Raw genomic sequence first — 21,566 nt, 5'->3', positions numbered from 1 at the left:
TCATAGTGCTTTATATGGATTGTGTGAATATTTCCTTAGAGAACCTCCATCTGAAAACATTACTGTTTACTCCAGCTCCAGTGTGTTGCTGCTGCTGATGTCTGAACACACATGGCATTAACCCCAATCCATGTGCATCCTGTAGTTTGCTTAGAAATACTCTATATCACAGAATCAGAGAGTTGGAAGAGACCCTGAGGATCATTTAAGTCTAACCCCCTGCAATACAGGAATATGATTTGAAAATGCAACCCACAGTTAAGCTGAGGTGTGTACATTTGAAACAGCCATTGAACAAGCACCGAGGACAACTTCAATGAAGGGAGTTGAGCTCAACAAAACAAATTCGGTAACGCACAGCGAGTGAAAACATCCTTGACTTTCTCTCTGATGCATATAGCAACATTAAAAATAGAAATTCAAAATGCAGTGGTGGGGAACAGAGTTATAAGTTACAAATGTGTGCCTAGCCTCAGACTGCAAGCAGACCTCATAGCTCTAACATGCAGCCTAATCTTCAGGAAAGAGGAGCTGCTATCTAGTTTGACTGCCTATTAAATTTATCTGCATTATCAGTCAAACTAGACAGCGGCTTCGGTTTCCTGTGAGAGCTGTCCAAAGGAGGTTGTTTTTTTTTAAGAGTCATCCTCATCTGTGTTGCATTACATCTGACAGTTTATATCTGTAAATCTGTGGTGCTTGAAATAACGATGTGTTTGTGACACGCTCCTTGAAATAAATTTTAAAATTGAAATGTTGAAATGTTCAAATAAAAATGATAAGCACTCTAGCAGAGAGCCCGAGTCCGCTCTCTCCGATGCTTTCATTATGTAACGGAACAGCAGCATCGCCTCTTCCATAAAGTATCCCCAACAGTGGCTAAGGCTGAACAACCTCCGAACGGACGAAGGGGCTGTTAGATCAATGGCACATACCAAACATTACTAACACAGAGACACTCCTGTCCTGGTTGTTCATTTGGTGTATGTTGCATTTGTTGACTCTACAACTGCTGCCCTGTGTTGGCACCATAGTTTTAGTAAAATTACCATGTATTTCTTTGGCCCCATCTGCCCAACACACTGAAAACAGTGTCATGCTGCTTTAAAGAGTCATGGCTTCTCCCCAAAGAATCCTGAGAACCATAAGTCCAATTTATTCTGGGTAACAACAACAGCAATTACTTATACCCTGCCCATCTGGCTGGGCCTCCCCAGCCACATTGGGCAGCTTCCAACAGGATATTAAAAACACAATAAAACATCAAACATTAAAAACTTCCCTAAACAGGGCTGCCTTCTAAAACATCTGATGGGAGGGCGTTCCACAGGCGGGTGGCCCTACCAAGAAGGCCCTCTGCCTGGTTCCCTGTAGCTTCACTTCTCAAAGGGAGGGAACCAGAAGGCCCTCCGAGCTGGACTTCACTGTCCAGGCTTAATGATGGGGGTGGAGACACTCCTTCAGATATGCTGGTGTTGAGAGTTACCAGGGAACTGTTAAACTGTTCTGAGAACTGTAGCCCCGTGAGGGTAATAAGGTCTCTTAACATCTGAATTGATGCTTTTGAATTATGGTGCTGGAAGAGACTCTTGAGAGTCCCATGGACTGCAAGAAGATCAAACCTATCCATTCTTAAGGAAATCAGCCCTGAGTGCTCCCTGGAAGGACAGATCGTGAAGCTGAGGCTCCAATACTTTGGCCACCTCATGAGAAGAGAAGAATCCTTGGAAAAGACCTTGATGTTGGGAAAGATGGAGGGCACTAGGAGAAGGGGACGACAGAGGACGAGATGGTTGGACAGTGTTCTCGAAGCTACGAACATGAGTTTGACCAAACTGCGGGAGGCAGTGGAAGACAGGAGTGCCTGGCGTGCTATGGTCCATGGGGTCACGAAGAGTCGGACACGACTAAACGACTAAACAACAACATCTGTCAGCACCCTTAAGAAACATGCAAGAATTGTCTCTGTATGTGTGATATATGGAGGGTCAGCGCTTCCCCAGCCCAATAACTAAGAGCAGCTAGGGGGATTTTTGCAAAATAAATAAATAAAAATAAACCAATTACAGAATAAATCAGGCAAATGTGCTTTCATTCAAGTTGCAGAATCCAGCTTTTCCTTGTTGCAGAAGAAAAAAAAAACATGGAATAAATCAGGCAAATGTGCTCATATTCCAGTTGCAGAATTCAGCTGTTTCTTGTAGCAGAACTTGGCTGAACTTTTGCACAGATTGCACATCCAGCCCTGCCCACTGTCGACTCTGCAAACCCGCTCTCTACTACAAAAGGAACAGCTCACTCCTGAGAGAAAGAATTCCTCTTCAAGTCAAGCATCGGGTGAAATCTGTGTCTCCCATGAATCATCGCACCCTGCAGCTTTAGGAGAGCAATTGGATTTTTTCTTCTTTTTATTGATGCCTCGCCTTGCTTCTACAGAACTCTTCATTAGAGGACTTCCTGCCTTCTCTGGTGCCTCAATTGGCTGCTGTTATCTCGGTCTACAAGCAGAGCTTCCCGAACACACACCAGCCTCTGTGTTCCCCCCTCTTCCACGCAAAATGAAGTAAACATATCACCGAGTTCCCCTTTTCATCAGGAGCTAATCTTTGTCTTGTCCAGACACCAAGGTCTTAGCCAGGCGAGGAAGACAAGTAGCAACCAAGAGGTCTCCAGTTTCATGCACAAGGAAACCAACGAAAGAGAAGACAAGACCAGAATCCTGCAACCTCTGACAGGTAAGGGTTGGGTCCAAGATGCTTCATCTTCTTGGACGGTGTCCTTCTAGAGCTTACGTTTTCAAATCAGATGGAAGCTGGTGTGAGGGAAAACACATCACAATGGCCTTTCTCGCCTCTGTGGCTGTTCCAGTTGCTTTGGTCTTTTGAAGCAAAGTAAATATGCTTCTATCGTCCATCTGGCGAGATTGTTTCTTCCCTGCATAGATTGCACCTCTGTTGTGGTCTGTGACCGCCAAAATTGTGCTCTGTCTGCGTTGTGGTTTGCATCGCAATGTGTGTCATGTTGGCATCCCAATGTGATTTAGGTGTGTGGCCTCAGTGGCATGCTTAGGGTGGAGCGTATGCCTCCCACTTTCCTGTATGTGGTTCATACTCTTGTGTAGAGAAAGCACAGCTGAGTGGAGGCAGCAACAAGGTCCCGGGTTCCAATCTTGCTATTCCTAATTAAAAACAACCTCATAAGGCAGAGCTGGGAAGGATCTGTGCCAGAGACAGTGGGGAGGCATAGGCTGAATGAACACCATACATTTAAAGCACACCCACCCACCAAGGAATCCTGGGAATTGTAGTGTTTGAAGAGTGCTGAGAATTGTAGCTCTGCCAGGGTTGAACTACAACTTCCAGGGCTGTTGGGGAAGTGCTTTAAATGTATGGTGTGTACGCAGCCTAAGTCAATCAAAGCAGATGGATATTTCCCCCCTGTTCTAATAACAGAGTCATTCCCTTTTTCTGGGAAAATAAAGATACCCTTTCACTCTTGTGCTCCAAAATAAGGCTCTACCATTTGGCAAAGTGAGGCAGCCACTTCAGGTGGCAGATTTTTTCCCCTCCAGCTTTTCTTCCTGAGACCCCTCCCTGCCAGTCATTTCCCTCTGTTATCACGAGTTCTCCACGTTTCCACATCAGTATGTGATTTTTTTATTTAAAAAACTTGTGAAAATCCATCAGCACTTTTTTTCCCCCAAAGTCATTTTGCGTACTATAATGGATTTTGGCATTTGGTGTTCACTAATCTCTGCATTTGTGTGTGTGTGTGTGTGCGCGCACACACACACACACATCCTAGCGTATGCATTTCTGTACACATTACTTGCCTGAAAAACTGCATTGCAAAATTCAGATAAATTTCAAAGGATGGTAGTGTTTGGGTTTGTATGTTGTTTATGAAAATGCAGATTAGTTTGCTGGGTGAGGATGTAAATTCAGTTCACATTTATAGGCAAATTGTATCAAATTTGCACATTGCAAAACAATACGGAAAACAAAATGCAGCTCTCCTTCTAGATATGCACTTATATGAATTTTGCTATGCAGATTTTCAGCAAATAATGTGTACAGAAATGCATAAATTTGGATAGTGTGCCTGAAACTGAATTATATGTGTGAAAAAATGGTTTATATTGCTTGCAAAAATATGTCCATTAGTCAATGTTGCACACAAAAAGGTGTTTATTGGGAGAAATTTTTGATAAAATGCTGGTGAATTTTCACAGGGACATAAAAAAAAGTTGCTGCTGGACAGTATTTAAGACTGGAAAAATAAGAAACAGAATAGAAATGGAAATATCCTTCCAACCCTAGTTATAGCTCTTTTGACTACTTGATGGTGACTATCATATCTCTTTTTAATTCTCTCTTCTCAAAGCTAAATATGCCCACTTCCTTAAACCTTTCCTCTTCGGACTTGTTTCCAGCCGCCTTCCCCACCTCCACCTTTCTGTCTGGAAAGCCTACCTGTTGTGTTCCTGTGTGAGTTCCTGTTTATCTCCTGAATGAAAGGAGAAAAGCCTAGAGTAGTTATTCATGCAGGTACACAACAGGCAGCCCTCCTCTAAGGGAGGTTAATTCTGGGGCTTCTGTGCCTTCAGAGTGCTGCAATTGCAGGATGAATGCAACACTGTTGGAGGCTCCTAGGGAAGAGGCGAATCCAGAACAGGGACTCGGGCAGAGTTGCAGCGGGCAGCCTCCTTTGTGGGAAAGCATTTGTGGTTCACAGGAACCTTTCAGTAATCTGCTCATTTCATAAGCTCCAAACTCAAGACCCTTCTTTCTCAGCATGGATGAGAAGCCTTACAGGCTCATGAGCTTGCCTCAAATATAAGTGTTACCAACCTCCAAGTTCTTCTGCCCTGCCCCAGCCACCCCAGACCCTCTTCTTCCCAGACTGGTTCCCACCCTGGTTCTACAAGTGAGAGGAAGGGAGAAAAGTCTCTCATCCAACTTCCTTTTCTGGTCCCTGGGGTTTGCTGCTTTTTGGAGTATCAGACTGCATGCAGTCCCTGGAAAATGCAGAAGCCCTTCAGATGATAGAGGGCTGTGGGCAGGGGAGGGGAGACCTTCCTCCTTCTTGCCGTGATTTGTTCCTGCTCCTCAAAGTGCCTACCTAATGCAGAAACGGGTTGAGGAATTGGCAAGTTTGGGGGAGGGGATTTGGAGAAATGAATCTGAGGTGTGGGCTGCATTTTGATTGGCTTTCATAGCTTGACAGGCAGGCTTACTTCCAAGCCAATCCGGCTTGAATCTGTGAAGAGTTCACTCAGCATTCATTTGCAAGGATAAATTTTTCTTTCTTTCTGCTTCTCTCTTCTTTTTTTCATCATTTTTTAAAAAAAAAATTCTAAAAAGTCTCTTTCTCAAGGCACCTACAGCAGGGGCGGCTAATCTGTGGCCCTGCAGCTGTTGCTGGGGCACAAGTCCTCTCCTTTCGAGGTTCACATACCAGCCTCAGGAACAGCTGACTCCCCATTTCTCTCTCTTTTCGAAGGTTCCATCATGGATGTCAACGCCACTGCCCTGTGGCCTACCAGTGTCTCTTTGCAGCTGCCTTCCAAAGCTAGAAGCGAAGAGAGCAAAATCATGGACACAATCCAGATCTTCTTCTACAGTGTGGTTTTCCTGCTTGGCTCCCTCGGCAACGGGACCGTGATCTGGATCACAGCGCCCCAGGTCTTACACACTGTCAATTGTGTTTGGTTCTTCCACCTTGCCTTGGCCGACTTCCTGTTCTCGGTCAGCCGGATAGTGCCGCTGCTGAAGAACGCCTTCAACGAGGGGTGGCCCTTTGGGAGCTTCGTGTGCCAAGCAAACAGCTTCATCAAGTACCTCAACATGTTCTGCAGCGTCTTCCTCCTGGCTGCTATCAGCTTGGACCGAGCAGTGTCCGTGTCTTACCCGGTGTGGTTCAAAAACCACCGGGGGCCCCGCTTGGCGTGGTTGGCTGCTGCTGGGGCCTGGTTTGTGGCTACTGCCGCGAGCCTCCCTTTCTATCTTTACCGAAGAGTGGTAGCAGAGAAAGGTAGCACCAAGTGTTCCCTCGCCCTGGGGGACAAGGTTTCAGTGAAGTGGGCCTTGTATTTTCTGAGGTTGGTCTGTGGGTTCCTGGCTCCCTTTGCCATCATTGTGATCTGCTACGGGGTCATCGCAGTGAAGCTGAGGCGGCGGCAGACCACCTTTCGTTCCAACAAACCCTTCAAGGTCATCTTGGCTATTGTGGTCACCTTCTTTCTCTGCTGGGCACCGTACCACATATTCCTCATCCTCAAGTTGGTGGGAGTGAAGGGTCAAGGGATTTCCATTGGCCTTCCCCTCATGTCCTCTCTGGCCTACCTCAACAGCTGTGCCAACCCCATCCTTTACTTCTTCTTGGGCCTGGACTTCCGCAGGAAGCTCGGCCGTTTCAACTTGGCTGGGGCTTTCAGGAGAACTTTGCTCGAAGAGAGCGGCTACTCCTTCAGAAGGCCTAGCAGATACCAGAAGGAAGCTACTTCATCTGTCGCTGAGCCGGTCCAATCCACGGTGGTTGATAGAGTGCTGTGAGCAAATTCAAGGCTCTGGAGACTTGAGGCTTGTGAGGCCTATGTGTCATCGTTTGCTAAAACAGTATTAATCCATCACATTCCTTACCAAATCAAATTTTGTACGGCCTGTTTCTGCCCCCAAATTGCGGAGTAGAATGAAATTTGACCTTGTGCTACACAGCGATGTTTTCTGAACATTTTCAACTGGGTATAGCAGGTGTGAGGTTCGTGGCAGATCCATTTCTTTATCCAGGTCAGGTTTTTCAAAATGACCCGGTCTAAGCACAGATAAGTCCATCCCAGGATTTGTACTAGACTGACAGGGCAAGAGCAGTTCTGGAAAGAAGGAGAGTGCACCCTAGGGCAAGGAAGGAACTCTAGAATAAATCCCTATACCTACTAAGTTTAGTCTGAATGCTGATTCTTAGTCTCAGTTCTCTGAACATAACGTGTGTGTGTGTGGGTGTGTGTGGTCTTTTGCCCTATCATTGGGTCTGAAAGCAAATGTGGAGTCATTCGAGGGACAAATAAAGCTCTGCTTTTGAGAACCAGGCTCTGGAAATGGATTGAGGACAAGTTTCCGAAGTTCAGCTTAGCAAAGCTGGAAAACCAAGACCCTTAAAAACCTGGGGAGAATGCTTGCATGGTATTGCAGAATCCCACCCCCACCCCTTCCCTGAGCAGTGAGACTTTCCAGGGAACTAGGGCTTCCTAGGTCTGGGTGAGTCAGCATTGGAGACTTAAGGTGTCTTTGCGATAGATGCCTGCAACAACAGCCCTGCAGAATCGAACAGTTAGAAGACTTGCTCTGGTTGACAGAAGCACATGTGGTCTGAAGCTGCATGGGGCAGTGTCTTTCCACCCCTGAAGGATTCTTAGAACTTCTGCTGGCATCTGGATTTTTTAATAGCACCTTGTTCCTCTCTTCTCCTCCGTGCCGTGTTGCTAAGCAGGTTTAAAGCACAGAGTGTGTGTGTGTGTTTGTTTAATGTACCTGTGATGGTGCAAAAATTTATTAAATACAGTCATCAAACAGGCTTCCTAAACATGGGATTGTAGAAGCTGCTCAAAATAGACACACCTCTCCTGAGGATTAAGCGACAGCTTTGCTCAATGTTTCCTATCGCACAAAACAAGTTATTCATCCAGCTTCCCCAGCCCAAATAGGAGACAGGCAGTCTTAATCATGCAGGCTTTGTTTCTGAGCTGTTTTGTTGTAGGTGGTGCTGTCTCAAGGAGAATCCTGGTGGGTCACATCTAGGCCAGCATTTTGTTCTCACAGTGGCCATTCAGATGCCTATTAAGGAAAGCCTGCAACAAGGATGCAAGGACAGTAGCCCTAGTCCACCATAGTTTCACAGTGATATATAGGCAGTATAACCTGGCTGCAATACACCCACCATGTCTAGAAACCTATTTGACCATCTTAATCGCCTACTGAAGCTACCCAGCTCGTGGCTGGGTACCCGTCACACCCAGAAAATTCCATATTTTAACTATGTGCTATATATGGAGCTTCCTTTAGTCTGTCCTGAATCTCCCAACATTCAGCTTCACTGGACAGGCCTGGGTTCAAGTCCCACAGCAAGTTACTGGAGAGAAAAAACTAGTCAAATGACCAGGGCCACCTTCACACCAAGCCAGATGATACCAGCTTAAACAGTCATGGCTTCCCCCAAAGAATTATGGGAGCTGGAAATTGTTAAGGGTGCTGAGAGTTGCTAGGAGGAACCTAGTCCCCTCTCAGAACGACCAATTCACAGGGAACTCTGGGGATCAAAGTTCTGCGAGAAGAGACTCGGGGACCTTAACAAACTACAGCTTCTATAATTCTTTGGGGAGTTCATAACTGCTTAAAGTGGTATCATAGTGCTTTAACTTGGTGTGAATGCGGCCTAGGACTAAACCATCCCCATTTCTCGGCACTATATGTAGGTGGTGACATTGTATGTGCTGGGTACATGCATTTCACTGAATATTCTTCAGAGCTGGATGAAAATTCTTCAACAGTTCAGGGAAAATACATTTTTCACCTTCCCTATCTTTCAGAATGTTGAAGGAAGCTCTTTTGCTGGCTCATATTGGGGGGATGAAGAGAGTTGTGATCGAAGAGAGGGCAGGCAGGAGAAGGGGCAAAGTCTGTTGAGCAAAAGCAAATTGCCTATAAATGAGGCTGTTTGGGGGCAGGTAAAGATGTGAGTGAGCCAAAGGGGGTTTGCAGGTTGTGCAAGGGCCAACAATCAGCTGTTTGTCAGGGCTTGTGACATGCCATCCATGGACCATGCAAACACTGGCAATCAGCGTTTCACAAGCTGCAGCAGCATCCACATGGGCAGGAAAATGGCATCACTGAGATATCTGGCAATTGACAGGTATGAGAGGAGCCATGGGAGGCAGAGACACTCACAGGAATGTGGGAAGCTGTCTTATAAACTGCTTTGAGGTTCTTTTTCAAGAGGCGTACTCCTTTTATGAAATAAATAAATACTGAATGAGGCTGTTGGTCCATCCAGCTCAGTACTGCTGCCACTCCAACACTTAGATAGGAGTTTCTCCCACTCCTACCTGGAGTTTGGACCTTGTACATGCAAAGTAGATGCTCTGCCACTGAGCTACGCTCCTTCCTCAGCTGCTCCTGCTCCTTCGACTTGTCACTGCGCTTGGAGAAAGCAGCTGAACAGGCACCAGAAGAAGGTCGAAGGGGTGGGGGGAACTAGCAGCCCCACTGTTGGGGAGTGGGCCTGGGCTGGTGTCTCATGGCTCTTGGGAGCCAGTGTGGTGTAGTGGTTAAGAGCAGTAGACTTGTAATCTGGGGAACCGGGTTCGCGTCTCCGCTCCTCCACATGCAGCTGCTGGGTGACCTTGGGCTAGTCACACTTCTTTGAAGTCTTTCAGCCCCACTCACCTCACAGGGTGTTTGTTGTGGGGGAGGAAGGGAAAAGGAGATTGTTAGCCACTTTGAAACTCCTTCGGGTAGTGATAAAGCGGGATATCAAATCCAAACCCTTCTTCTTCTTCGTCTTCTTCATGATTCCGAGCCCTGATGACATCAACCCTGATAGCAGTCACTTGTGCGCGACAGATGCATAGTCATGGGAACAACTGGATATTCCGCATGGTGGGTACCAAAATAGGCTCTAGCTAGTGCCTAGTGTACTTCCAGGCAGATACAGGAGAAGAGCAGGATTCGACACAGAGAAGTTTGCAAAGGGAGGGAGGCTGGACAGCTTAATTACCACGAGTGAAACCTTCTTATTGCAGGAGGGAAAAACTTGAGTGACATTCAGATCTTTAAAGGTTGACATAATAAATAGCCCACAGTTTTATACATGGTTGCCCCTTTAAGCAGTGTCCCAGGTATTCCAACAAAAGAAAGAAAGACCGAAGCACACAATAAATATAAGAAGGTCTATACAGTGTGGGCAAGGTGCCTTGCTTTTCCGCTTAGGGGGTGTAGCAGAGTTTTACCCCCACCCCCAAACACACATATTAAAAACCTCTTCCACAATCCAGTCAAAGCCATGTGAACGCAGTGTGACAAAAACACTACTGGGGAGGGGTGGAAATGCCACGTGGTTGAGCAAGTCTAAACAAGTAGCATGATGGAAATTAGATGTACCTGTAAGGGTCACAACCAGGATCAAATCTCAGCTGGCTGGGGCTAGTGCAAGCCATGACTTCTACAAAACCAGCAGGAGTCTACTTGTGACTCATGGAACGTCCAGCCAACTCATAAAATCCACATGAAGTCCAGATGATTCGCTTTGTTCAGCAGATGTCCAGGAGCTACAAGTTCCAGAGAAGCTGGTTTTTATCCTTTGGAATGGAAGTCACTTTTATTTATAGAACTGGCTAGAAGAGTTTCCCTCTGCCAAGACATCGCCCTAAGTCTTTTCTGATAGAGGGGATACTCAGAAACCTCTTTTGAACTGGTCCATTAAAAAACAAACATCAGTATTCAGGCAATTTGTATGAACAAAACAGGCACAGCCAACCATTCTTATTGACTGATTACCCTGTTACAAGGTACTTGGGATTCCACCCTGTTGTTCCAAAGATCAGACAGGACGCAAGGCCTTCTGACCGAACATGAAAACGTTTGGCCTCTCCCATCTTGCCATCAGTCTCTGTCCTGGGGAGGAGCTATATTTTACAGCAGAGGAGTCCTCCTTGGAGAGAAGTGCCAGGCCCCATAGTCAAGCATGGGAGCCACATGTCCACAGCAAGTGAGGCCCATCAGTAGCGAACGTTCTCCTCTGCCGCTGTGACTATCGCATCCATCCAGATACGCATCGCCTCTGGACTGGGTGCCACCATGCAGAAAAGGCGATCATAAGTCTTGACGCAGAAGGTCATCTTGGGGCTGGGGCTCTGGAAGAGAGGAGAGTCGAAAGAACAATGGAAACACAAAACTTTCTCATGATGCACTTTTTAGAAATCCAACCCTTCCTCCCCTAAGGACCTCACGGCAGGGCACGTGGTGCTCTTTCAACACCTCCCCCCCCACACTTTCATTTTATCCTCTGGCATTTTGTGGGGTAGCTCTAGGCTCAATTACAGCAGAGCAGCTTTGCAAAGCAACCACATCTCAGTTGTTAGAGCAGGTGCTTTGCACAAACCCAATTTCTGCAGACTCCATGAAAAAAAATATGGATCTAATATATTTGCATTTTTTAATATCATCCACTCTTTAAGCCTTACTAGGCATGCTGCCTCATAATACAAGTTGAGGTCTGGAAGTGCAAACCCTCCTCTTTCTTTTATTTCTGTTAGCAGTTTGTACTTTATCCTTGGTTTTTTGCCCTGCCGTATAAATCTTGCCAAATCTCTCTGCCATTCTTTAAAGCAATTTTGTCCACTTGTTATTGGGATTGTTTGAAAAAGAAACAACATTTTCAGTAGCACAGTCATCTTTATTGTAGCTATCCTTCCCCATAGTGATAAAGTTAGCCTACTCCAGATTACACTGAGGTAGATAATGGGCAGGGAACTGAAAGCGGCTCACCTAGCCTCTCTTATTTCACCCCAGGATGCTACCTAGATAACCCCCACCCCGATTTGCCCTGCTTCACACTGTCCTCGGGTGGTTTCTGCTTAGCTGGAATGTGTCCGTTTATTTGTTTATTTGTTTATTATCCTGCCTAAAGGAACCCAGGGTGGCAAAGGACAACTCTTCCCAGTTTACAAACCCTTCACCCCCAGATCTACACTCCTCAATGACCCCTGCTCCGTGGCTTCCTGACATGCTTTTGGCTACCATTTGCATGGAAGGAGAGATGCCACCTGCTATGGTATGCAAAGGTTAAGGGTCACACCTGCGGCTCCACTCACTTCCCCACCCCAGTCCTGCCCCTGATGTAACTTATTTCCCCAAGCACAAAAACACTCTCCCCTCCTGCCGTTTCCAGAAGCATTCCTGCCTCCAAATGGCTAGTAAAGCCATTGATAGCCCTCTCCTCCACGAATTTGTCTCATCCCCTTTTAAAGCCACCAGAGTTGGTGGCTATCACTGCTTCCCGTGGCAGCTAGTACCATAGTTTAACTTTGCTCTGCGTCAAGGGATTTCACTGGGAAGAGAGTTTTAAGGGGGGAGGGTCTGTGCTTTTGGGTACCTTGAAAGCACTGCGGAGATGGTCGTAGTACACCTCTTCAATGGCCTGGAAGTAAATGACGCCCTTCAGCTTGGTCTCCTCTTTGTCTGCAATGAGAAAGAAGCAGAGGGGCACATTAGAAAGCTGAGAGCGGCAGGGGAAATACCAAACAGAGGACAGGCAAGAATTTCTCAGGCCCATCACATTGACCCCTCCACAACACAAGCCTAGAGGCATTCTCTAAGAGAATCTCAGACATTCCAGGATTGGGTGCCAGCTGCAATTCCTTAGGGGAAATAGTACTGGGTTGCAGACTGCAAAACTTTAATTTCTTCATTTTTATTTTTTTATTTCAAAGAGTTTCTAGTCCTTACGGATGTGAAACAAGTGAATGGCTATGGCTTAAAGAGAGGAAGCCTGGTGAAATTTAAGAGCCTGAGAGGAAGATGACTATGCTTTCCAGTATATTTCATTTTTGTTAGCAACTTGCTTTCCCCATGGAGGAGGAGGATGATTTTCATTTTTTATACCTAGATGCAAATTCTCATACGCAAATAAGAAATATGCAAACAGACTTGATTTGTATGTTCTACACATACCAGCGGTTTGAGCTTCAATCGGCATGGGAATTAGGGGGGGGGGAGATTAATGCTCTGAGCAGACTTTCGGGATCAAAGGAAGGTGCTTTGTTGCAATAAATGGATGCTTCTGCCACCCCACCCCACCCTGCAACACAAATTGCAGGGATGTGGATTGCACAGGATCTGGATCAGTGCTGTGGCAGAGTCAAAAGGATAAAGCCCACCCCAAGGTCCCGATCCAGATTGGGGCCATGCACAGTCAATTTCTGAAAGAAAAAAAGGATGGCCATATGATTAACACCACATGCAGTTTGGCTCTAAGTCTGCTGTGACAAATTGACGCAGTTTTGAAATGTTTATTCCTACCTGGCTGGCAAAGAGTTAATCCACCTCCAGCCTGACTGACATAGAATTCTGATGGGGGCGGGACTGTGCCCGGTTCAAAAAAAAAAGGAGGGAGTGTCGGTTTGGTCAGTTAGGGAGAGGGAGGAGGGTGTGATGTGGTGTGATGTGGTGTGGTGAGGTTATATGAAGAAAGTGGAGAGGTCAGGAGACTGGGAATTTAGATAAGATTTAGGAAAACTTGAAGTTAAATGTTTGACTGAGTTTTTTTGTACAACTGAAACAAAGCAGATTAATACATGACACGTTAAAGAAAAACTTATGCTTTTAAGACAATAAAACTTCATCTCTGTTTTGCCAAAAAGGTTCATCTTTATTATTCCAGCGAGGTACCAGGACTCACAGCCGTGGTGGCTCAAGAGAGGGCAAAACTCACCTCAGGCAGGGAGGTGGCAGTTTGTGTCCTGGAGTTAAACGGAGGAGGCTTAGTAGGGTAACCTGAGGCGCCAAGAAGTTGCCAGAGTGAAAAGGGCAAACTTTTACAGTGGGGAATCAAACTGAGGGAGACCCTTTACTGTAGGCAAGAGGTTATTCCATCGGACAGCCTAGAGTTTCTTAAGGTACCAGGCCACGTAAGCTGGAAGGCTCTCCTTACTGAGAAACCCATAAGTAAAAGGGGTTTATTTTTGAGGCGGCAGGAGAAGAGGGTGGGTGTTTTCCCCTCTGAATTCCTGTGACGCATTGATAGTAACAGAGAGAGAGGGACCCATCGTCACATCTGCCCATTGAGCCTAAAACTTTCTGCACTGGCTGGCAGAAGCTCTCTTTCCTATGTCTGCTGCCTGAGACGCCTTTGCCTGGAGATGCAAGGGAGGAGTTAAACCAGGGACCTTCTGCAGGCAGAACAACTGTACTCCAACTTTCAGTACATAGCTTTCAGAACTGGGGGAGCCAAGAGCCATCCAGAGCAGCAGGTTCCGATAACAGATGAGCACCCCCCACCCAGGTGGCTAATCGGGGGATAAGCAGGCTCACCCTACTACAATCAAAAACCCAAATTACCTCTAAAAGGTGCCAGTCTTTTAAATCTCTGCATGCAAATAAAATAAATACATCCAATTTTGTTTTTTGCTTTTCATTTCTCCAGACAACATTTATTTCAAGTTAGATAGTTCCGTAAATGCAGCGTAAGACTCTTAATGTCAGGGTCATGGGCTCAAGTCCCACATTGGGCAAAAGACTCCTGTATTGCAGGGGATCGGACTAGATGAACTCTCACGGCCCCTTCCAGTCTACAATTCTGACTCTATGGACATTTTTGCATGCACTTTATGCATGTTTGGGAGTTATGCTCCCAGGTGAGAAAGCCTTTCTTTCACCCCACCCCACCCAAGCCATAAAAAGTGGGAGCAACCTTACAGGACCAGCCTGTTGGATCAGGCCACTGTGAGAACTGGATGCTGAACTAGGTGGGCTTCCGGCGTGATCCAGCAGAGTTTCTCTTGCATTTTTTTACATGGCAGTCGGCCGTGGACTCTCCTTCTCACCTGCATAGTAGGCTAGGACACGTTTCTGACGGTCAAAGGTGAACCAGCGCTTCTTCCAGGTCTTGATCCTGCCACCCATCTTGACCAGGTAGCCTTTGCAGGACTTGTTGGTCACCCGCACCTGGGGGCAGGTGTCCACGCTGTGCCCCGATGCCTCCAGGTGTTTGCGCAGGTCGAATGTGGCTGGTTTTTGCTCCTGGATCTCGGCTGGGTTAGGATCCTGCAGGACGGCAAGCATGGCAAAGGTTAAATTTGGAAGTGGCTTTTTGGGGGGGGGGTGCACTCAGAGCAGCCTGTACTCTGCGACTGCACCATGCAAGCACACGAAGCCAAACCGGGCACAGAATTCAGTTTCCTAAGGTTCTTGGCTTTATACTTTCGCCAAGGCAAGTTTCTAGTCCTTATGGAGGCAAAGAGAAGCTTGAAATGCATGCGAGTGAAGGTTGACTGTCTATAGAGCTGCTTTGTATGCTACATGAAAGCCAACAGTTAACCGGCAGAACACCCAGGGACACCAGCGACACTGGGACAAAATGAACAGGAGAGGACTGTTATCTTCAAATCTAGCACGCCATCTTACTGTAAGTATTGGATTTGGTCTTGCAGTCTTATAATGAAGCCTCATGTTCTCAAGCTAGTGGGTGGGAGCTGAGCAGAATTTGCATTTGAAGCTTGACTGCCTTGTATAACACATCTCTCCCCACTTCCTATATGCAAACGGCATTTCTGGTGCAGAATGGGGATGTTACTTCGGGTATGAAATTCTGGCGTTAAGTGAAACATTACAGATATATTCACCAGCTTTCTTTTCGAGTTAGCCCACCTGACCTAGCGTTGCCTACCTTGATTGACAGCACCTTTCAAAGCACAGATACAGTGGTACCTCGACTTACAAACGACTCAACAACCGAATTTTTCGACTTACAAATGGGGGTAATGGCCACGCGCTTACGAATGTCTCGACATCCGGGAAAAAACTGCGGTGGTTTTAGATAGGGATTCTTTTGACTTATGAATTTTTAGATAGGGTTACGAATTTTTCCGTTTCCAATGCATTCCTATGGGAAATCGCATTTCCAATGGCGCTTTTCGACTTACGAATTTTTCGACTTACGAAGGTGCCTTTGGAACGGATTAAATTCGTAAGACGAGGCACCACTGTACATACTTAACAATGAACGAGCATAAGAAGAGCTTGGCTGCCGGATCAGGCCCATCTAGTCCAGCATCCTGTTCTCACAGCAGCCAACCAGATGCCTGTGATAGACCCGGAAGCTGGACCGAAGGAAAAGAGCACTCTCCCCTCTAGCAGCTGCTGTTCAGAAGCATTACTGCCTCCAACCAGGAAGGCAGAGCACAGCCATCATGGCTAGCAGCCATTGATAGCTTTCTCCTTCAAGAATTTGTATAATTCTCTTTTAAAGCCATCTAAGTTGGTGGCCATCATTGCCTCCTGTGGAAGAGAGTTCCACAGGTGAACTGTGTGCTGCATGAAGAAGTATTTTTGTTTCTCTCTCTATAATAGAATTCAAATTGTAATACAATAAAAGAAACAAAGGGAGCAATATAATTACTATTGTTATTGTTATTATTTATTAATTTACATACCGCTTACATGCCAAAATGGCTTCTAAGTCATATTTAACTATATAACCATTAGACGACATCTGGAGACAACCTCGTTTAGGGAAGCATTTTATAGTTTTCTTATGTTTTTATATATGTTGGAAGCCACCCAGAGGTGGCTGGGGCAACAATTATTATTATTATTATTATTATTATACTATAAAATCAATAAATAATTAAAATACACAGTCATAGTTCCACTGGGGCATTAAAACATCCTTAGTTAAAATATCTCCGCTTCTGGCATCTTCAAGCAGGACTTGGAAACAGACTCTCATCTAAACCTCTGGACAGGAGCTACTTAAATAAAAAGCCGATTAAGAGATTTTTTTAAAATAAAGTGTCTGCCACAGAAACATTGCTGCCACAGAAACATTGCTTCCACAGAATTCAAATTACAATGCCATGAAATACAATGTAAGAAATGAAAGAAGCAATAGTGAAAAATCAATGTGAGCATTTAATGAGGGCAAACCGCGGACCACTTGAAGGATGCTTGTGGGCCACTCATGGTCCACGGACCACAGTTTGGGAACCCCTGATGTAAGCTAAGGCTATCAATGGCTACGATCCCATGATCTCTATTTGCTAACTCCAGCATGGCTCTGAATACCAGCTGCAGGACAGCAAAAATGAAAGTGTTATTTACACTCCTGTCCTCCTTGTGAGTTTCCTGTAAGCGCCTGCTTGGGCACTGAAGGAAACAGAATGCCAAAGAGCAGATCAGCCTTTGGCTTGACCCAGCTGCAGGGCTGCTCTTAGCAAGAAGCACGGCTTTGCTCACATGTTCACAGAGGCTACCTCCTCTGATCAAAAAGCTGAATCATTTCCCCATCCCCCTGATGTGTAGGATAGCTATGCCCTGTGCATGCTCAAAGTCCTTCCCAGTTTACAAGGTGCATACCAGAAGCAAATTTGCAACAGGCTCCAGGCTTAGCCCTGGCAAAGCCCGTTTGAGCTCAAGCCACCTTCCCGCTGGGAATCCAAAGACGAAAGGGATTGTAAAAGCTTGTTTTGATTTTGCAGAAGTTCTCCTACCTTGGTGGACGGGAGCACCTCCATGCGTCTCACCTCCCCGGCTACTTTCTTGGCCTCCTGCAAGGAAAGAGGGTTGAGCGGAGTCTGCCGGCGAGAGCGGGTGGTAGGCAGCGAAGCGCCAGCAGCCACAGACATACCCCCAAAAAGACAAACATCACACGGGCACATGCACACAACCCCAAACCGCAAAAGATAAAAACCAAACGGATCCCCAAACTCCTCCCCTCACGCTCTCTCTCTGTGAAGACCAGGCGAGCAGAGAGCTGACATAGTGAAACCTTCAACTTCCTTGTCCTCGGAGGCACATGGCAGGCAACTGAGGTTATTCTGATTTATAGCAAAAGGGGGGGGCTGGGTGGCATTCTGTTCGCTTTCCCCCACTGCCTGCCCACCGGCTAGACCTCACTACTAACAAGATGTTGTGGTGTTCCGTCTCAAGAAAAGAAAACGGAGTTGAGCAGAACAATGATGCTGTTGGTTAATGTTAGATTCTGGGCTTGACGGTCTATCGCTAGTGTTGCCAAGGCTTCCTACAGTGTTACTGGGGAGTTTTGTGTATGTTTGTTTCGTTTTCACAATATATTCATAGTCCTATTCTTCTTCTTTTTTTAATGTGCTGCAAGTTGCTTGGAGACTTTCCGGTAACAAGTGGCTAACAGGCCTATCCATTAATTAATTAGCTAATGAATAGCAACCAATATGCAACTCCTGGTCATTTTTTAAGCAATGCTTTGACATTCATGCATTGCAGGGGGTTGGGCTAGATGTCCCTTGGGGGTCCCTTCCAACTCTGCAATTCTATGATTTCCTTTACATTGAAATGAATAGCAGAGAAAGCATTACGTCATTAATTATGTTAAATTTGTAAAGTTGCATAGCTTAGCATAAATAATTCCCCAGATTACATGAAACAGCAGGCTACAAGAGCAGCATTTGGGGCAAACCGAACTGCGGCAGAATGGAAACGGCGTCTCTTGCGACAGAGACCGGTCGGAAGGAAAACTGCTACCTTCTTCTGTTCCCAACTTCAACACCCATGAGCACACCCAGATCTAGTAGTAGTTGAGCAGTCTGATTCCTCCTGAGCTTCATGGCTAAGTGAGGATTTGAACCCTGATCTCACCAACCCTGGCCTGATGCTCTGCCACTGTACAACTCTGAATTGCATTTAGGTGCTTCAGCATTTATGGCCTCATATTTATGGCCTCATATGCAAAGAGTATATGGGTGATATTGTGTAATAGAACCGCATAATGCTGCTAATAGGGGGAGTCAGGTCCAGTAGATTTCCTGGACCTGGGTATGCATGTCACCTCATTAACCCACCCACCCCTCTGCCTTGGCCCCTATCAAATTCTGCCTCCCCCCTCACCTCCAAGCTCTTTTGACATCAGAGAAAAATGCAGGAGATGTACATAATTTGTAGCTTGGTCCTCATGCTCTTACACTTTGGGGAATGTGTGTGTGTGTGTGTGTGTTTGTGTGTTTGTTTGTGTGTGTGTGTGTGTTTGTGTTGGGAGAGCTGGAGAGACTTGTGGTATGTATACATGGATGATACTTCCCACCCTTCCCAAATACCAGGGATTATTCTGAAACCAGAGGAAGGTTAACAATCTTGGCCTGGAATTCGTTGATCTCACCCTTTCCTGCAGCAGCCGCTCTCTCTCGGCCATGGCCTCCCGCACCCTCCGTTCCATCTCGGCCAACTGGGTGACACAGTTCCCAAGGCTGTCGGGAGACATTTCTAGTTAGTGACGGTGGAAGTGGACAAGCAGACATCAGGGTGTCGGCCTGAGCATGTAGTTCAGGACTGGCTGACATGCTTAGTTCCTCCAGATGTCGCTAGACTACAATTCCCATGAGCCTTAGAGAGCATGCCCAATGTTGTAGCTGTAGTCAGGAACATCTGGAGGGGACTACATTGGCTGCCCTGCAGTGGTGCATCAACATCTGGAGGGCCAAGGTATCCACACACAGTTCTAAGTATTTCAAGAGACACAGCGCCTCCCTCCACCTCTCTCTCTTCCACAGGAGGGAAAGTGGGAGATCTCATGAGTCCTGCTGGATCTGGTCAAAGGACCGTCTAGTCCAGCAACCTGTCCTCACAGTGGCCAACCAGATGAGAAACCCACAAGCAGGACATGAGTGTGACACCACTCCCCCCTCAACCCAAGTAGACTTGCTAAGATGTATAAGACTGAATCAGATAAGTGCTGGAGATGCAATGAGGTTAAGGGTACGTTCTTTCATATGTGGTGGACCTGTAAAAGGGCAAAAGAGTATTGGGAAATAATTCATAATGAATTGAAAAAAATGCTGAAAAGCACTTTTCCAAAAAAAAAAAACCACACCAAAAAAACCACCCAGTGTCCTTTTTGTTGGGGATAATTCAGACGAAATTGCCCAGGTGTTCAAAAAAGTTATTTATGTATGCCACCACTGTGGCCCATATTTTGTCAGCCCCCAAATGGAAAACGAGCAAGGTCCCAACTAAAGAAGAATGGCAACTTAAACTGATGGAATATGCGCAGCTTGCAGACCTAACAAATAGAATAAGAGAACAACAAGAAGATACGTTTAAAGAAGATTGGAAAATGTTTGTTGAATATGGGGGGGGGGGGTTGCGTACACTTGAAAACGTTGGCAGCATTAAGAAAAATTCAACAGTGTAAATAAGTTTTTATGGATGTAATAATGGAATACTGAATGGTTTAGTTGATGTAAAATATGCAGGGATTTATGTTATGCAAAATAACCATGGAAAGAGAAGAAGCGAAGTCGTTGATATGTTAAGGTTGTTTAAATGAATATTCTAAATAGTAAAACAGAAAATGTAATAAAAATTATAAAAAAGAACATAGCCACTGATGTTCTCCACAAAGTTGTCCAATCCTCTTTTAAAGGCATCTAAGTCTGGGGCCATCACTGCCTCATGTGGACTCCCATGGTTTAACTAATGGATTGGCGCCTGCCAAGTGGAGAAGGCTGGAGTGCCAAGGAAAAGGCCACTGTCAACTGGTGAGGTGTTTGTTGGGACAGGCTGAGATTAAGGAGAAACAGGTGTGCTCACCTATAGGCTCCTTGGCTGGACCCTCCTAGCTGCCCCACAGCTCCTTGGCCGGCCAGCAGCTGGTAGAGGGGGTTGTTGAGACGTGAATATTGCAGGTTTGGGCTGCCTAGGTAGGGCCTGTTGCCCCCACCTGAGAGCTGTGCTGCCAGCATGCTGGGATCCAGAGCGCCTGCAGGGAGAGAGGAGGAAATCCAAGGAAAGTGATTGGTTCAGCATTTCCCCAAAGACACAGGGCACACGGTCCTCATCAGAAGACAGTGAAACAGACCATTGGTCCTCTAGCTCAGTACAATGATTGGCAGCGACTTGAACCTGGGAAATTCTGCATGCAGGGCAGATGCTCTCTCTCTGAGCTATGGCCCAATAACCTCCCCCCTAAAAAAAACACCCACTCTGGAAATCCCAATTTTGGATATAATTGGTCACAACATAGGGTTCAAATCCCCACCCAGGGAGGATGATCACTGGGCAGCCTTGGACCAGTCACTATCTCTCAACCTGACCTACCTCACAGGGTTGTTGTGAGGTTAGAATGAGAGGGAAGAACCATGCACACCACACTGAGCTCCTTGGAGGAACAGTGGAATATAAATGTACTAAACAAATAACAGGTCCGTTTGTTTTCCTGCCGCACCATTTAGATGAAAAAGACCCAATTCCTGTAAAACATCTTATTTCAAACCTCTTGGTTCACTGCTAAGGTGTGGCTTGTTTGTTTTTTGCCAGCCACCATGAAATGGCTGGCGAAAGGGAAAGAGTTGCCTCCCCCTGGAAACCTTGTGGCTTCAGGCTGTTTTGGACTACAATTCCCACCATCCCTACCAAGGGTCATGCTGGCTGGGGCTGATGGGAATTGTATTCTAAAATGCATGGAGGGCACCAGGTTGGGGAAAGCTGTCTCAGAGATTGCAGAGGTGGGTTTACCACTGGCTCATACTTTTTGGAGGAGAAAGGGACTTTTCACATCAATGGGTAAGGTGGATAGCATTCACTGTTTACTGGAATGGATGTTGTACTTTTTTGTTTCACTGGATAGAAGTCGGGTTTTGTGCTAAAGTGATAACAACAACCTCTGCAACCAAAATGTCATGTATATGAACCTTATCCACCCACCCACCTCCAAAAATAGTATTCCTTGAATTTTTCCCTATTCCCTGTCTCATGCTTTCCGCCCACTCCAGAAAACTGGTTGCTGGGCCCAATCCAAGGTGTTCACACTCGTGTTTAAAGCTGTAA

At 46.1% G+C, this 21,566-nt stretch overlaps 2 protein-coding genes across 5 annotated transcripts in view; one reads left to right on the top strand and one right to left on the bottom strand.

Moving 5' to 3' along the window:
* The first annotated feature begins 1,437 nt into the window (after positions 1 to 1,437).
* LOC118087845 (C3a anaphylatoxin chemotactic receptor) lies at positions 1,438 to 9,695 on the top strand. The gene is made up of 2 exons (XM_035120874.2): positions 1,438 to 2,735; positions 5,503 to 9,695. Exons 1-2 carry the CDS (start codon positions 2,678 to 2,680, stop codon positions 6,552 to 6,554), a joined length of 1,110 nt encoding a protein of 369 aa, XP_034976765.2. The 5' UTR covers positions 1,438 to 2,677; the 3' UTR covers positions 6,555 to 9,695.
* Positions 9,696 to 9,767: 72 nt separating this feature from the next.
* Positions 9,768 to 21,566, bottom strand: part of PHLDB3 (pleckstrin homology like domain family B member 3) — a 36,062-nt gene continuing 24,263 nt past the window's right edge. For all 4 annotated transcript variants that reach the window (XM_035119008.2, XM_035119010.2, XM_035119007.2 and 1 more), the window contains 6 exons: positions 20,331 to 20,499; positions 18,901 to 18,988; positions 17,261 to 17,317; positions 14,597 to 14,816; positions 12,148 to 12,233; positions 9,768 to 10,906 (listed from right to left, as the gene is read on the bottom strand). In XM_035119008.2, coding sequence (XP_034974899.1) covers positions 10,772 to 10,906; positions 12,148 to 12,233; positions 14,597 to 14,816; positions 17,261 to 17,317; positions 18,901 to 18,988; positions 20,331 to 20,499 — 755 coding nt within the window. In that variant the 3' untranslated portion in view covers positions 9,768 to 10,771. The remainder of the gene's footprint in view (positions 10,907 to 12,147; positions 12,234 to 14,596; positions 14,817 to 17,260; positions 17,318 to 18,900; positions 18,989 to 20,330; positions 20,500 to 21,566) is intronic.

The sequence above is a fragment of the Zootoca vivipara genome, chromosome 6 (assembly GCF_963506605.1).
Source record: "Zootoca vivipara chromosome 6, rZooViv1.1, whole genome shotgun sequence".
Classification (NCBI taxonomy): Eukaryota; Metazoa; Chordata; class Lepidosauria; order Squamata; family Lacertidae; genus Zootoca; species Zootoca vivipara.
Note: the sequence above shows the minus strand (reverse complement) of the source record. Positions and strands in the feature narration are given on the sequence as shown.